Source organism: Colias philodice, chromosome 3, assembly GCF_061535455.1.
Source record: "Colias philodice isolate Cphi_HAF_F1 chromosome 3, ilColPhil1 Martin Lab GWU primary, whole genome shotgun sequence".
NCBI classification, from domain to species: Eukaryota; Metazoa; Arthropoda; class Insecta; order Lepidoptera; family Pieridae; genus Colias; species Colias philodice.
In genome coordinates, this window is record NC_143088.1 from 12,894,702 (window position 1) to 12,911,860 (window position 17,159).

At 33.1% G+C, this 17,159-nt stretch overlaps 1 protein-coding gene and 1 long non-coding RNA gene across 2 annotated transcripts in view; one reads left to right on the forward strand and one right to left on the reverse strand.

Moving 5' to 3' along the window:
- Nucleotides 1-17,159, reverse strand: part of LOC149490081 (uncharacterized) — a 417,590-nt gene that overhangs the window by 116,195 nt on the left and 284,236 nt on the right. The window lies entirely within an intron of this gene.
- The window catches only part of Nlg3 (Neuroligin 3), a 129,873-nt gene that overhangs the window by 31,833 nt on the left and 80,881 nt on the right, over nt 1-17,159 (forward strand). Inside the window, exon 2 of the mRNA XM_089714890.1 lies at nt 15,109-15,627. Within this exon, the coding sequence (XP_089571016.1) occupies nt 15,183-15,627 (445 nt within the window). The 5' untranslated portion in view covers nt 15,109-15,182. The remainder of the gene's footprint in view (nt 1-15,108; nt 15,628-17,159) is intronic.

A 17,159-nucleotide genomic window follows, 5' to 3' on the forward strand; every position in this document is an offset into this window, starting at 1 on the left:
ACGACGCGACTGATCAAAGCCCATATCCGATTTATTGGCGATATCAGTATTTTACGACTATCAAAGGAAAGTTCCCGAATTATTCGGAGACTTTCACGCTATATAGAGAAGTATGTCAAAGATATGACGCTCGACTGGGCTTCGGGATTTTGTATTGACTTTAAATTTCTTTTCGGAGATACGTGTTTATGAATAGTTTTTGGTAGGTATTTGCGGAGTTTGGTTAAGGATTCAATGTAGTATACTTTGAAAATTATTCCTGATTTAGAAGGTAAAAATAAGGGTGCATTTTTTAATTCCTAATTCTTATTTGTATTGGTTTACTACTAACAATCATATCCAACGTTATTTATTATCACTCATTTAGATGTTAGTGAACTTAGCAGATCATTTTTAGCAGATCAAAAAAAAAAATGTGAGTTCTTATAGTTCCTGATACTTTTCAGAAATAGTTCTGGCGTTTTTACCTTAAAAAACGACATTTGAAAAAATGATCTGCCAACTTCCCGTAGCAGATCATTTTTAACAGATCAAAAAAAAATGTGAGTTCTTATCGCGTGCAGTTGAGTTCTACAGTTCCTGATACTTTTTAGAAATAGTTCTGGCGTTTTTACCTTAACAAACGACATTTGAAAAAACCCGACCTGGACCCGGCTTAACGTGATGCTAAGACGTAATACTACGACGTGATGCTACGACGTGATGCTACGACGTGATGCTACGGCGTGATGCTACGCTGTGATGCTACGGCGTGATGCTACGGCATGTGTTACGGCGTGATGCTACGCTGTGATGCTACGGTGTGATGCTACGATGTGATGCTACGGCATGATGCTACGGCGTGATGCTACGGCATGATGCTACGGCATGATGCTACGGCGTGATGCTACGGCATGATGCTACGGCGTGATGCTACGGCGTGATGCTACGGCGTGATGCTACGGCGTGATGCTACGGCGTGATGCTACGGCGTAATGCTACGGCGTGATGCTTCGGCATGATGCTACGGCATGAAGCTACGGCATGATGCTACGGCATGCTGCTACGGCATGGTGCTATGGCGTGATGAAATATGACATAAATAAATTTTCTAGTGTTTCATTTTACGCGAGTATTTCTAAAAAGTATCAGGAACTGTAGAACTCAACTGCACGCGATAAGAACTCACATTTTTTTTTTGATCTGCTAAAAATGATCTGCTACGGGAAGTTGGCAGATAAATTTTTTCAAATGTCGTTTTTTAAGGTAAAAACGCCAGAACTATTTCAAAAACAGTATCAGGAACTGTAGAATTCAACTGCACGCGATAAGAACTCACATTTTTTTTTATCTGCTAAAATTATCTACTACGGGAAGTTGGCAGATCATTTTTTCAAATGTCGTTTTTTAAGGTAAAAACGCCAGAACTATTTCTTAAAAGTATCAGGAACTGTAGAACTCAAGTGCACGCGATAAGAACTCACATTTTTTTTTTGATCTGCTAAAAATGATCTGCTACGGGAAGTTGGCAGATCATTTTTTCAAATGTCGTTTTTTAAGGTAAAAACGCCAGAACTATTTCTAAAAAGTATCAGGAACTGTAGAACTCAACTGCACGCGATAAGAACTCACATTTTTTTTTATCTGCTAAAAATGATCTGCTAAGTTCACAAACATCTCATTTAGTACAATTTTGTGCTAAAAATATTCAATTTCAACTATTGAACTTTTAAAAAGTAACTCGTAACAAACCACAAGCATAAAAACATAGAGTATTCGATATTAATAATTATTCTTTATTGTGTTTAATTTGTCTGAACAATAAGTAACATAAATCGCTTCAAAAAGTTATGAACGAATTTCGTTACAAAAACTATGCAGTCACATTTCATGAAGTCATCAAAAAGCTAGAATTTCCTAAATAGTAGTATACAATATATTGAGTTCGTTTTTACAACAATCTATTTTTTTGCTAATATTGTAAAGACGAAGGAAGTTTTGTTTGTTTGTAACCTTCCTCTTGAATCACTCTATCTATATATTAAAAAAAACCGCATCAAAATCCGTTGCGTAGTTTAAAAGATTTAAGCATACATAGGGACATAGGGACAGAGAAAGCAACTTTGTTTTATACCATGTAGTGATGATGCGAAGCACTGGATGGATGTATGGATGTTTATTACACGTAAAAACTACTCGACGGATTTGGATGAAATTTGACAGGAATAAAGGTTATGCAACAGAATAACACATGAGCTAAAATATACTTGACTTTGCACCCGGGTTCGTCCGTGGGTGATACCGCACGGCACAGCTAGTAATAGCATAATTTTTTCAACGAATTATACAATTCTTTCATCATTATATTCCTACTGAAAAAGATAAGTTATTTTTATCTGATTAGAGAAAAGTTGTAGCGAGCGGCTAGACCCAACATAAGCTTTGACAGTAGACTACTTAGGTACCATTTTGCAGTCGTGCCCAAACCTACTTATTTAATAAACTGTTTCCACACTATGTTATTTTTTATATTTATATTCAACTCGTTTCCCGTTCACACAGAAACTGAGTGGAGCATATAAATTGAGTAAAAACACACGCTTTATTTTAAAGTAACTACCAGAGAGACCGCTCTTGGAGTCAGTGTAGCGGTAAATATTATTCAGTGTGGCATAAGAGCCCTTTTGACATCGCTATACGTGCGTTTTACCCGGGTTTGCTTTAGTTTTAATAAATGTATATGTATGAAGGCTATTTTAGATGCATGTATTGGTTCTAAAGTTTTTTTTAAGTTAAACGCAAAGCAACACTTTATTATAAAGCTAAATAGTCATCGTTTGTTTAAAAAATCTAATCTCAGAAACTACTTGTTCGAATAAGGAAAGTTTTTTCTGTATTTGATAGTTCATTTATAGAGGAAGCTATAAAATCAGAGCATCAATGAAAAATATTGACAAAATGCGAAAAAATCCTTTTAATAGTTGCGATACGTGGTAATAATTATTATCCCGTACATATTGTAAAACTTGAACATTTTTTTTTTCATAAACATTCTTCTCTTTATTTTTTCGCTTCTTCAAAGTTAATTGTACTTTATTCGTTTCATTTTAACAAAATTGATCTCAATATACTTCGATTGTCGTTTATTAATCCACTTAAATCATGTACCATTTGCTTTTTGTATATTTCTCGAAAACATCTTCGACAGCGTTCATTCAGAAGTTACTTCTTCGTATTATCAAAAGTATTGCAAATAATTTTACAGGATATGAGAACTATCACAAAATATTATCAATAGTGTTAAAATATTTTATTACAAACTAGAAAGTGAGGATTTTTATTTACGTATTTTAATTATTTAAATTCGCTTATATAAGACTAGTTGAAATTTGAATACATAATATTCGAATTTAATTATAATATTTTGTTGACTTATTTATTTCAAGACTAGCTGTTGCCCGCGACTTCGTCCGCGATTCGGTCGTTTTTCGTCATTCGTCGTTTAAAAAAAATACGTGACACTTTATTTTTGAATGTTCTTAATTGTCTCTTATAAAATTTAACTACATTAAAATTGAATACTCTGATAAGAAAATCTTAAAATCATCGAAAATCATAGACATCGAATATCTGAGGAAAACATGAATGAATGTGATTTAAATTCTACATTTCTTAGTAATTAAAATAATAATCTAAATTAAATGTAGATTAACAGTTTGAGCGCACCATTATAGAATATGTACCTAAGTAATAAATTACGTTAGTTTACATAGTAACTTTACTAAAAACACGATGACTTTCTTTCGCGCTCGGTACCACAAACTAAACATGTTTGTGGTACGTGGCCCGCGTCACTTTACCCCCCACGAGTTCCCCTCCGTTGCTATGCGAAAATACATTCGTCGCCCTACTGTAGGAAAAATTGTAATACTGCGGCCTGGGCGTTATAACACGCTCAGGGAATTCCTGAGTGCTGATAGACTTCCGTCTATCGGCATTTATACCAATTTTATATTAATATCACCATCTTGAGGAAAAGCGTCTAATGTCGATTTAAAACGCATATATACGGATTAACCTGATGAATTAACATGTTCTAAAATTGTGAAATGAGTTCAGTTTTAAATTCGAGAAATATTGATTTCTTGTATTCGATTATTCGTCGTAGTCGAATACAAAATATATTTAAAGAAACTTAGGTTAGCCTTCAGGCAAAAGGGATCCTATCAAATGATAAACTTGACCTTGTATCTTAAAAGTAAGAATGAAAGGAGCATCTAATAATTGTTGAGCACCAAAGGATCATTTAAAACGCAATACTATAAGATGTAATATTGTCTAAGAACTGTTTAGATTGCACATGTTCCTCTAAAACTTAAAAGTAGTGATTTCAAAGGTTCCGGCGTATCTTCAAACGAAAGCCGACTCCTTACTCCACTTTAAAGCATTACAAAAAGAACATACTACGTTAATATCGCCTATACAGAAGATGATCTGTAATCTATTGTGAGGTTATAAGCAAACCCACTTTTATATTATTTTGTCGGACCACACCACCGAATTTGTAGATTGATCTTCTATGTTTACCTCTAAGTCATTAAGACTATGTCGAAATCTGTCTGCAATAAGACGGGCCTCTCGCTATTCGTCCGTTTAAAGAGACCAATAGTTTCAATTCTTAATCTTTCATTAAACAAACTTATTAATCGTTCTTGTCTCAAATAATGGTAATATTCGCGTCCCTACTCTAGTCATTGCTTATGCTCATGTTCATCTTCGAGAGATCTAATAATATTATGGTGCACCCTATTATTTGTCAAACGGTCTTCATATTGAGTAAAAGTTTCAGAATTCTCGAGATAAAATATGACGATCGTGATCAGCTGTGAGACGTAATTCCCTCTCAGTGAGGGTTTCGGTCTCACGGGATAGTACAATATGCCATTTGCGATCAGCTGTGAGACGTTATATATACCCTCAGTGAAGGTTTCGGTCTCACAGGATAGTACATGCCGTTCGCGGTCAGCTGTGAGCCGCAACGTTCGTTGTGAAGCGGTTTCAGGTTCGGCATAACACATGTTGTTTTCGGTCAATAGTAAGCCTCTTATCTCTAACGATCCTTGAGAACCTTTATTTCTCATTTTCTTAACTTTGCTCGAATTTCGATATATAAAGATTTTTTAGGTGGCACTGATGCGGGTGAATAAAAATTAAAACGGACTAAGAGTGTTATAATCTCAATCATCATCATCAATACATATAATAAAATTGTGGAAAAGTGATGTCTGTACAATTAAAATATGTAGAAAAAAATTAGCAGGTGTTATTATTATCGAGAAATCGAGAGAAACCATTTTTTTCTCTTAAAAGCTCCCCCCCTCCCACTTCCCGAACTCCGATTGACCGTAATTTATTTTTCCTTACATTTTTATCATATCCTTTTCTAATGGGTTTCATACTTTCATCCTACTGCGATTTTTTTTTGTTTCAAAAAATATCTACCCTGGTGTATAGGTAAATTTTCCACATAAAATGTCCTTTAAATTATGTCGTATTATATTTTTAACCCCCGACGCAAAAAGACTGGTGTTATGTGTTTGACCGCTATGTATTTCTGTGTGTGTGTGTGTGTCTGTCTATGGCACCGTAGCTGGCTAACAGGTAAACCGAATTAGATGCGGTTTTTTTTGTTAGGCAGAATATTTTCCGACGCTGGTTCTTAGATAAAGTGTATCAAAATTGGTTCATCCACTTATTATACCTACATAGGGGTAAAAGTGGGAATGAAAAAAATGAAAGTTATAATTTATTTTTAAAGATCGTCGGGAAGTTTATGAAATTATTTATTCCTTTTTCTATACACTTTTCTTCGTCTAAACGGTTTAGTTACGTGCTCTCTCTCTCTTCAGCCTTTAGTTACGTGCGTGAGACAGGAAAGATCTAATTTGGATTTGTTTCTGGATTTGATAAAAACTGAGTAGGTATCGATTAAGCTGATCAGTGGCTACTGGCTACACCATAGATTATTAAAAACATCCGTTTAAGAAAGGAAGGAAATAGAATTTGCTCCTCTCCCCCCCCTGGTTCCTAAAAAATAATATGACATAATTTAAAAGAAATTTTACGTAGAATTAGTTAGGCATTTCTTTTTTGATTTTCGATATTATACACCTATTTATTGGTTTTAATGATCATCATGTTAATTCAATTTTTGCACTTACCACATTTAGATTCAAATTTTTCGATTGAAGCCTTCTGAATAATAAAATGAAATTTTCAGGGTAGCTATCTGATAGATAGAGCAAGTTTTTAAAAGTCAAACGGAAAACTTTTTTTATGTGATTTTATTTTTTTACGGGCCCTTGAAGTGGTGAACATACTGGGTAATTTTATCTTTCTTGCCATTTCATTCTTTTTTTTATTCCATTCAAAGATCTAACGATAGTAAATGTTACCATACTGAATTGGCCTATCTTTCAGCTTAGCACACAAAAAAAATCAAGCATCTTCCGCAATCATTGACGTCAGCATGAGTGAAAATATCATCGTACTCGGCGATAGGTGAAAAATTGAAAAAATCGTCATAACTCCGAAAATACGAAAAATCGCATTACATACATGGGGGTGATTCGGATAGCCCTCTAGGTCCTCTACCTCTCAGCTTCCGTTCATCACTACTTTTTGGTACACCCTGTATACTAATCATAATTTTTAATTACAATATGTAGTAACTATTTGGTATAGGTTAGGCATTTCATTTCTTGATTTTCTTTAATAATTTGGTACGTAAGTTTTTTAGCTCAGTTTAGTAAGAAATTTTAATAACAATTCTTTTAATTATTTATGGTAGTAGGTACGTATTTACTCAATAATTGTATGTTAAGTAGTAATTCAGCATGGGCGTAGCCACGGTGGGGCTGGGTGGGGCGCTTACCCTGGCTTTGATCTGGTAGGTACTAATTGTGAAGGGGAGTGGGCGTGGGCGTGGGATTGGGACTGAACGTGGCATATGGCGTGGGAGTGCGAGTGGGCGCGGGAGTGGGAGCATGAAAATAAAAATGATTTTTTATTGTTGCCCCACCCTGAGCCCATGGTCATAGGTCCCATAGTCACTATTCCACGCGAACGAAGTCGCGGGGACAGCTAGTAGACAAATATAATCAGAAAGCTAAGCTCAACCATAAAAGATAGACATTTATGATGTCGGGAGATATTTTTTATATAATATGGAGAACATTTCTTTCATACTTGATTTCTGTGTAGCTTTAACCATTAAGATACACGCATTAAGAACGCACACGCGACGAAAGCTTAAAAATGGAGTTGCTGCTCTGCTCACGAATATGAAAAATAATTGTACCAAGTTTCGTTTAAATCCGTCGAGTAGTTTTTGTTTCTATAACGGTTATACAGACAGACAGACGGACAAACATTTTTGACGTCGATGTCGATCTCTAATCACCTCGTGATAGTTATTTAGGAAATATATTTCATGTGCAGAATTGACCTCTACAGATTTAATATAAGTAGGTATACATATATTTAGATTCCAATTTCCATGTAACGTTAAATTCGACTATATAATAACTAACAGACAACGCAGGTTACTCTCGTTTCCGTAAGTTGAGGCGGCTACATATTCGGTCCTAATAACATGACTTTTTGTGAACGAAACGACAGCGCGGTTTAATTCGATGGCAACACCATCAGAAAAAAGGAAATATTTTTAACTTTGAAAAAATATTATGATTTACACTATTAATACTATTTTAACATTAACACAAAATATAAGACTATGAGTGTGTAAAAATAAATCCAGCTAGTTTCACATCACACTTATGTTTATAATTAGGTATACGACATGAAAATATATTAATTACCAAGCAATAATCATACAGATAAATACTGAACAAAAGTATTAACAGTCAAAGTATATTTTTACTAACAACATGTAAATGATGAAGGAATAATAATTATCAACGAACTAACCTTTTTGTATTAGAGTCCCGCCTCGTGATCGAATTATTAAAACACGAAGATTTTTAAAAATGTAACCAATGAACACAATCAATATTAGATTAACTGTAATGGTGTCTAGTTTGACTTAAAATAATATACATCTACCCTCACTTTTAAAAATGTAGTATATTCACACGAATTATATAAGCGCACCTTATAGGGAAGGGAAGATTTATTATGGGTTAAAGAGTTAAATAAATAAATAACATAATTATATTTAAATTATTAATTTTTAACATTGTGTTCAGTAGTGTTAACATGTAAATTGATTTGATTTTTACGAAATCTCATAGATGGCGCTGAAACAAATTTGTCTTTATAGTACTAAGATTCATTAAACAGTTTCTCTGCCCAAATTACGTAAATGACGTAGTTTTTATAGTGTAAAGCTAGATAATAGCATGGCTTACTCAAAAACAACATTTAAACATGAGTCTTTAGATTGTACGCTGTCGTAGTTCACGGAATACGTAAGAAAAGTAAAGGTTCACAGCTCCTCCCCCGGAGGTGATAGCATGATAATATGTTTAAAAAAACCTCACACGACCTGTTAGTAATATTCATGCAAAATTTGAAGTCAATCTATGCAGTACTTTTCGAGATTAGCTCGGACAAACATACAGACAAACAGACAAACAGACAAACAGACAAACAGACAAACAGACAAAAATTCTAAAAACTATATTTTTGGCTTCTATATCGATTATAGATCATGGATTATGTATTCTTTTAAAAAAATATTCAATGTACAGTTTTGACTTTCCTACGATTTTATTATATGTATAGATTCAACATGAAAATTCGATTGTTAAAACTATAAAATACACTTGACTGACTGCTTGGCTTAGTTGGTAGCGACCTTGCCTTCGAAGCCAGAGGTCCTGAGTTCTATTCCCACCCAGAGCAGATATTTGTGCGATGAACATCGATATTTTCTATGTGTCTGGGAGTTGATTATCTTTATAATAAGTATTGGTATATATTTAAAATTTTGTATGCATGTTTATCAGCCATAATTATGGTTTCCATAACACAAGCTTACAGATCGTGCCGTGTGGGAAAAATGTCCTGAAATATTTATCTATTTATATACTACAGATACTTTTAAACCAACATGAATGTATTTAGTTATTATACAATGTATTTTAGCATGAACCGCGAATACATACCGCTTGTAAATCACTCTGTACAATACAAAACAGAAATGCTAACATTGTAAACATGCTAAATGTCACAATAAATAAAACTTCCGTAGTTCACATTGGGATAGTAACTTGTAACGTCAACAACGAAAATAGATACTTTAGTAGCAAAATGTATTGAAAATGTCATGAATAAGGGAATTAATTGTAAGGTTTTTGTATTATCTAAACCTATTTATTTTGTGAATTATTTGAGTCTTAATAGTTTAAGTCTCATTAATGTTATAAAACCCAAAAAATTTTGTATTGCACTATTAATAAATCAGTAAGTTGCTCGTGGAATATAATACCTACTAGATACTTAATAAATCATTGAGGCATAAGAAAATATAATAATATATATTTAGTATTTACACTCAAAGACACACAAATAATAAAAATAAAGACATAAATAACCCTAAAAACATCCCTCAACAAATTTTCAGTGTCACCACATCAATTTTGCCGACCGTACTTAAAATATGGTACGAGTGATCAAATACAAAGTTATCATGTAATTTTTGTTACTAACTTTTCGGTTGCATTTTGACTATTATGCCGTTACTCATAAACTTCAGTTTTATGATCCCTCTCATACTTTTATTTGAGTTGGGAACTTTTTTATTTATAGCAGTTTTTAATAATAATTTCTCGAGTTCCTCGCAGATATTTCGTTATAGTACGTAAATCTTTTTAATTTATTAATGATCGAGTGCAGACTATAATTCATTAGTTTTACTTGAACTACGAAATCATAAAGTTGTTCGTATACTCTTTTACGGAATCATAGTTGGTTAAGTAATAAATTATTAAAATATGTATGTTAGTCTGTAAGGTACCTTTACGCCTTTCAGGACGTCCACTGCAGGACATAGGCCTTCCCCAAAGATTTGTAAGGTACCTACATATTCTATGGGTCTGTACAATTCATTGTCTGTTAATTGAAATAAATGTATTAAAAAATAAAATACAAAAGAACTTATAAATTAACCTTTATTTACGCAGTCTTACATTCCTTTTATTCCACATAATTACCCCAATTTATACAGATGAATAAATCATAAGAAATATTGATCCACAGACGACTGTAATGTATGGGAGTACGTGACACAAAAACAACTTTATAACAGGTTTAAAACCCAATTTATTCCGTTCGTTGTATAAACATCAAAACACTCTACCAATTTCGCAGTTCGAAGTATCTGTAAATAACTATTAATCATACGTTTTACACTGCAGTCTTTAATTTTTATGAGTGGACTGAAAGATATATTTTTACAGTCCAAAGTTAAAATGCATGAGACTATAGACGAATAAGGCTACCTGGATATTATTTAAATAGCATATCTATACTAAAATTATAAAGCTGAAGAGTTTGTTTGTTTGTTGGAACGCGCTAATCTCAGGAACCAGGTCCGATTTGAAAAAATATTTCGGTGTTAGATAGCCCCTACGACGCTACGCCTTACGCTAAGACCAACAGGATTGCAGCCACGCGGGTGAAACCGCGAAGCGCAGCTAGTATGCATATAAAATACCAGCTATTTGACTCAGTCTTTGCTTTAGCAGCAAATGCTTTGAGTTGATTTTTCAGTTATTTCGTAGATAATGATGGTTTTAATTTAATATGTTTTTTTTTTATATTTGTTCCATAGACATACCGATTTTAAGTATAATATGAACTAAAAAGCACTGTGAACATTCATTAAAACAGATGATAAACTTAATATATTCAGGTCTGTCAATAATATGTCAAAGCACTTCGAATTTTCTCAACAAAAGAAGCTAAATCATAAAATTTTCAAAATCAAGCCAGCCTTTGTTTGAAGATAATCACGTCAACCCGCGTCTCATTGCTCTATAAATATCCACAAAAGCGTATCTTGACGTGAGGCCTAGTTCACGTACATAAGGATATAGCGGCTTAGAATATTCGGCGGATTTTGAATGATCTACATTCTATGGTATGGAAAAAACGTAATCGGGTTAATATTTCTATTAACAATTTTGATTTCTGCATATTTTATTACCACATCTTATTTTACATTGAATTATTTTGGGGTGGTTTATGAATTTCTCCGGGTTTGACGCACTTGGTGCACTTCTCAACTTGTACACCATGCTCAAATGGTGAACTTAGCAACTTGTACACTTCTCAAATGGTACACTTCGCGACTGGTACACGTCTCAAATGGTGCACTTCGCAAATGGTGCACTTTTTAAGATTAGTTGAGATTTGGAAAAACTGTGTAAAAATGAAAGAATTTTTAGTTTTGGATGTTTAATTTTTATAATTATGTCAACACAATAATAATAATTAAACTATACAGAATCACCTTAAACACTATAACATTTTGGGTCATTTTTATTTTTTCAAAAATAAAAATGTGACTCGGATATAATAAAAATAATATAATTATGTCAAAAAAAAGTAGATTTACAGTAAAAAAATATCATAATAAAGATATGATATAATATCATATTATATCAATAACCTTTGTAAGATTATTATTTAACTTTTAACTATTACTAATTAAATAAAAGCTTTAAATTAAATCATAACCTGTTTCTTAAAAACAAATTAGTAAAAGTAATAATAAGTAAAACTTAGTAATTCATCATAAATAATAATTATAGAATAAAAAACAAAACTGTCAAGACTACGGTACTTAGAAATTTAGTTAAACCGTAAACAGAAATAACCGTAAACAGCAGGATGTGATGTTTGATCGAAAATATAAAAAACTATTACGTAAATTAGAAGACAGAAGTATTGCGGTGGAACATTTCATGAAGAAGATCACGTTTCTCCAATTATTCAAGTAATTTAATTAATAGCTATTTACTTAATTATTAAATAGTAACAATTACAAAGTTTTACTTATTATTACTTTTACTAATTTGTTTTTAAGAAACAGGTTATGATTTAATTTAAAGCTTTTATTTAATTAGTAATAGTTAAAAGTTAAATAATAATCTTACAAAGGTTATTGATATAATATGATATTATATCATATCTTTATTATGATATTTTTTTACTGTAAATCTACTTTTTTTTGACATAATTATATTATTTTTATTATATCCGAGTCACATTTTTATTTTTGAAAAAATAAAAATGACCCAAAATGTTATAGTGTTTAAGGTGATTCTGTATAGTTTAATTATTATTATTGTGTTGACATAATTATAAAAATTAAACATCCAAAACTAAAAATTCTTTCATTTTTACACAATTTTTCCAAATCTCAACTAATCTTAAAAAGTGCACCATTTGCGAAGTGCACCATTTGAGACGTGTACCAGTCGCGAAGTGTACCATTTGAGAAGTGTACAAGTTGCTAAGTTCACCATTTGAGCATGGTGTACAAGTTGAGAAGTGCACCAAGTGCGTCAAACCCATTTCTCCATAAAAGTTTTAGGAAATCATATATTAAATATTCTGTCCATACCTTGAAGTTTCTTTTAATAGAATTGTGGTAGTAAGAACCTGACATTTGCTAAAATCATTATCAGCAGTATTTACCGCTGTCTTTATAGATAAAGTTACCATAATAAGTCCAATTACTTATCAAAGATAATATGCTTAAAACAGCAGTAGTATTCAATCTAACGCAAAATAGTGCTTCATATAACGATCTGTATTCGATACTTTATTCTAATAACTTCGATGTTGTTAATAGTATTTTAATCTCAGTTTCTCGATAGCTTACAATCTCGCAATATGGTCAATAATATTTGTATTACGCTAACGCTTTCCGCTTATACTATAAACATAGCTTCATTCCGATTCGCAAAACGCGATTCTCTTGTAGGGACATTTTACGAGGACGTATGTTTATCTGGCTCGAATATATTGCGCCAATAACTCGGAACGTCGATGGAACAATGCTTATCTTAAGACATAACATTCCTTGGATTTAACTTTATTGTTATTAGCCAGATTAGAGATTAAATAGTGTAACATATGTGTGTAATTTATGTGAATACAAAACTTGTAACGGGTTGTGACTCTAATATTTACTTTTCCGTAAAAAGTAAACCTTATCCGGAAAAATATGTTTACTTTTAGTTAATTTGTGATGAATTAAAATAAATTATATTTAGCTGAGTACAAAATAATATATATATCTCTATACCGCTATACCTCGCTATACTATAGTTTATTGGTTCAAATTTTAAGAATTATGAAAGTATAGGCCCCCTTGACATCAGTTTACAGTACACAACAGTTAAGTTAACATTTTATGGCTACGTTTTACGTGGCAATGTGCAGATAATACTTTTTGACGTGACAACGTCTAATTCGATGGAGCCGGCTGCACGCACGAAAAAACATGACTCATGCGGCGTTACCTCGCTCTGAGGCGTTCCACGTAAGGCTTGAAGTGTAAGCGAGAGCGCGGAACGAGCGACAAAGAAGCACAATCAGACATTGTCACGTTCAACTTTCGTCAGTAAACCGACTTTACAGACAACCAATTTTTTTTTCAAAATTTTCTTCCAGTTCCGTCCACTACCTATAATAATAATTATTATGTATATTACAACCTACGTTTGTTTATTTTTATTCAAATGTTACTTACATCTCTATATTTTACTTTTTTCACCCACATAAAATACAAAATTACCCAAACCTCCATGAAATTGACTATAAATATTTCCATAGCATGCTAGCAATGCTTATCGCAAGATATACGTTCTATAACTTCGTCCATTTTATTAGATAGCCAAAGCGAATCGTATTAATGGTGGTCTGGCGATCATTATCGTTAGGATGAGCTTGGAAAATGGGTTCTGATGTGAAAAATCTAACAAATTGTTTGATTTTATGGACTTCAATTGCTGGAGTTTAAAGGAATTGATATTGTCGCGTCGATTGTAAAATCGAAAATTCTGCTAAGTTAACTATTTATTTTAGAATGTATATAATATGTATTGCTGATTTAATTTGTGGTGACATGAATGTGCTTACAATAGAATCACGTTTCCAATTAATTTGTGATAAATGACAATTTAATAATTTCATATAACATCATCAAAAAATCTCTCTAAAAACAATAACGCGAATAAAATAATTCCAATAAAGCTCTTTCAATCAGTAATTACGGTTTTATCTCAGTCAAGCTTGACTAGTTTTGACTATCAAGGCATAATCTATAAGGAAGCTCTAATCTTTACATCAGTCTTATCAGACTACTAGCTGTGTCCCGCAGTTTCATCCGCATTGCTCCGCTCCTGTTGGTCTTAGCGTGATAATATATTATAGCCTATAGTTTCCTCGATAAATGGGCTATCTAACACCGAAAGAATTTTTAAATCGGATCAGTAGTTGCTGAGTTCAGCACGTTCAAGCAAACAAACTCTTCAGCTTTATAATATTAGTATAGATTAGAAGCCTCGTTATACGTATCTGCCATAAACTTCCAAATTCACCAGAACTCAAGAGTCATTATAAAATGCCAGGTACTTACGTCTAACTACGTTCAGTATTTCTCTAATCCGTTGAACCAAAGTGCGCAATCATCCCTAAGATCTGCATGTAATTCATGCCTCATTGCTCAGTTCGGTATGATAATGCAGCGTAATGCATCATTTATCATGCACCCTTCAACTTCAGGATCGCTGAACGGGCCTTTCGAAGTCTTGGGTGGCGTTTTCTAACGGTTTAATAGATTATTTTAATGATCATATCGATTTGTATACGTTGTTCTTGGTGAACGGTACCTACTTTAAAGCATAAAAGTTCTGCGTTAATGTTGATATAACATGAAAGAAGCGATAGATTTAAATAAAAAAAAAGTGGCATTAAGCCTTTGAAAAAAATTCGGCTGAGTTAGAAAGTGCTTATCTAAATATTCTACTATTTACACTTGAGTGGATATATTTAATAACATAGTGAAATAACCATATAAATTTCTTCTTACAGATTACCCATTAGACGCAAAGCGGGACACAAAAATGGTATACTTATAGCATCAAGCAGAACTGGTGGAGAACAAAATGCTAATACTGATCCTTGTGCACTTCGTATCGCTCCCCGTACTGACGTCCCGAGTGAGAGGTGACACGATGGAAGAGAAGACGCAACCGTTCATAAGCTCTAGAGTGGTTAGGACAAAGTACGGTGACATCAGAGGCTTCATAGTGACACCAGAATCGAGGTTTCTAGAACCAGTTGAAGTGTTCCGAGGTGTACCTTACGCGTCTCCACCAGTTGGCTCTCTGAGATTCATGCCGCCAGTGTCTGGTGCACAATGGTCTGGTGTCAAAATAGCAGAAGAGTTCAGCCCGGTTTGCCCGCAAGTTCTGCCAGATATACGGAATGAAACGGCAGTTCTGAAGAGGATATCCAAGGGCAGACTTGAGTATTTGAAGAGGATATTGCCGTTCCTGACTAATCAATCTGAAGACTGTTTATATTTAAATATCTACGCACCAGCGCAAGGTAACTATAATATTATTTTATGTTATATTATAATAACTAAGCTTAAAATATTGTTGGATGCTGTAAATTTTTATTCAAAAGCAACTGAACAGATTTCGACTAAATTTGACACAGATATAGTCAGGAATATCATATAGACTACCTTTATTGGTGTAAAACCAGTTCTAAAGCCAGTTATAGGTAATTTGTGCTTTCGATAATATTAAAATTAATGTTGCGGTATCTTTAAAACCGTTCTGAATATTAATAGGAATATTATAAATGGTTCATTGGTCTACGTGCCTTTTGTGTGGTGTCCATTAAAATAAATATCATCTATTCCGCAGAGCTACGTAGTAATAGGAAAATATTTTACTCATTTCAGCTTAATAACTCGTAGTTTTTATAGCTTTATTGTTGACTCAATGTTTTATATGCCGTAAAACTAAAATTCATAGCCTTGTCTTTTATTAAAATTAAGTTTCATAACTAAAGCACAGATTTCAAATATCGCAATTGTCTCACCTAATTCCCTTAGAAATATCGCAAAATAGGTCAGAGACACAAAAGTTTCAATAGGTATTATTACGAATCTAATTTTTAATTTGGAAAGGCGTCCGAAAGATATAATTTTGAGACTTTTGTCCTTGTGGAATCACATTTATTCGGCCGTAACAAGGACGGAGTTTTTTCGGGTCGGATTTGGGAGTGAATGGAGCGTCCCTATAATTTATAGACACCCAATTAAAGCTTTAGACTCAAATGAGTCGCTGGTTTTGAGTTACTTCCCCGTTTTTATTCTTCCTAATTTAGACGTTGCATTTCTGTTAATAAGGTGAACATTGGAATGGCTCATTTATAATGCTTTGTTTGAATTCAGACTCTTAACCATTGACACAATCTGGTTTAATTTAACCGTAACGTATTTTTAATATTCCACCGCTTAAATAATGGAACCCATATTTTGCAACTCATGTTGAAAGCATTTGAAAATTATTTATATAACGCACAAACAATCAATGTCAATCGGCCTAGGCTTTAAAATCACCACAAAAAAGCAGACAGACCTACACATTTATAAGACCTATTTTAGTAATTTACAATTGGATTTAACCCCGTATCAAGCCGAAAATTACACCTAACATCAGATCCCATCAGAACACCGTCAAAATTGCAAACACAGACAGAAAGTAAAAAGAGCACGTTCGGATATTGCGTCTAAAACCGTCCGCCTTTTGTTACGTATGCACTGTAATAGTATACCTTTAGACTTTTCGTGTTTGCAAGACACCAACTTATTTGCTGAGCTGGTGTTTTTGTTTCTCTTGCCGATGGATAGTTTTACGAACCGTTTGTGCCTTTCAGGTAGAATTGAATGTGCTGGGAATGTTTAGAGTTTATTGAACTCTTTGTCGAATTTAAATTTAACGATTTAATATGTCTTTGTTGTTTACTCAAACATAAAATATCAACTTGTTAGGAAATAATATGACACATTAACTTTTTTTGTACTATTAAAGTTACTTTCGAAGGTCTATTATATTGATGCCGTA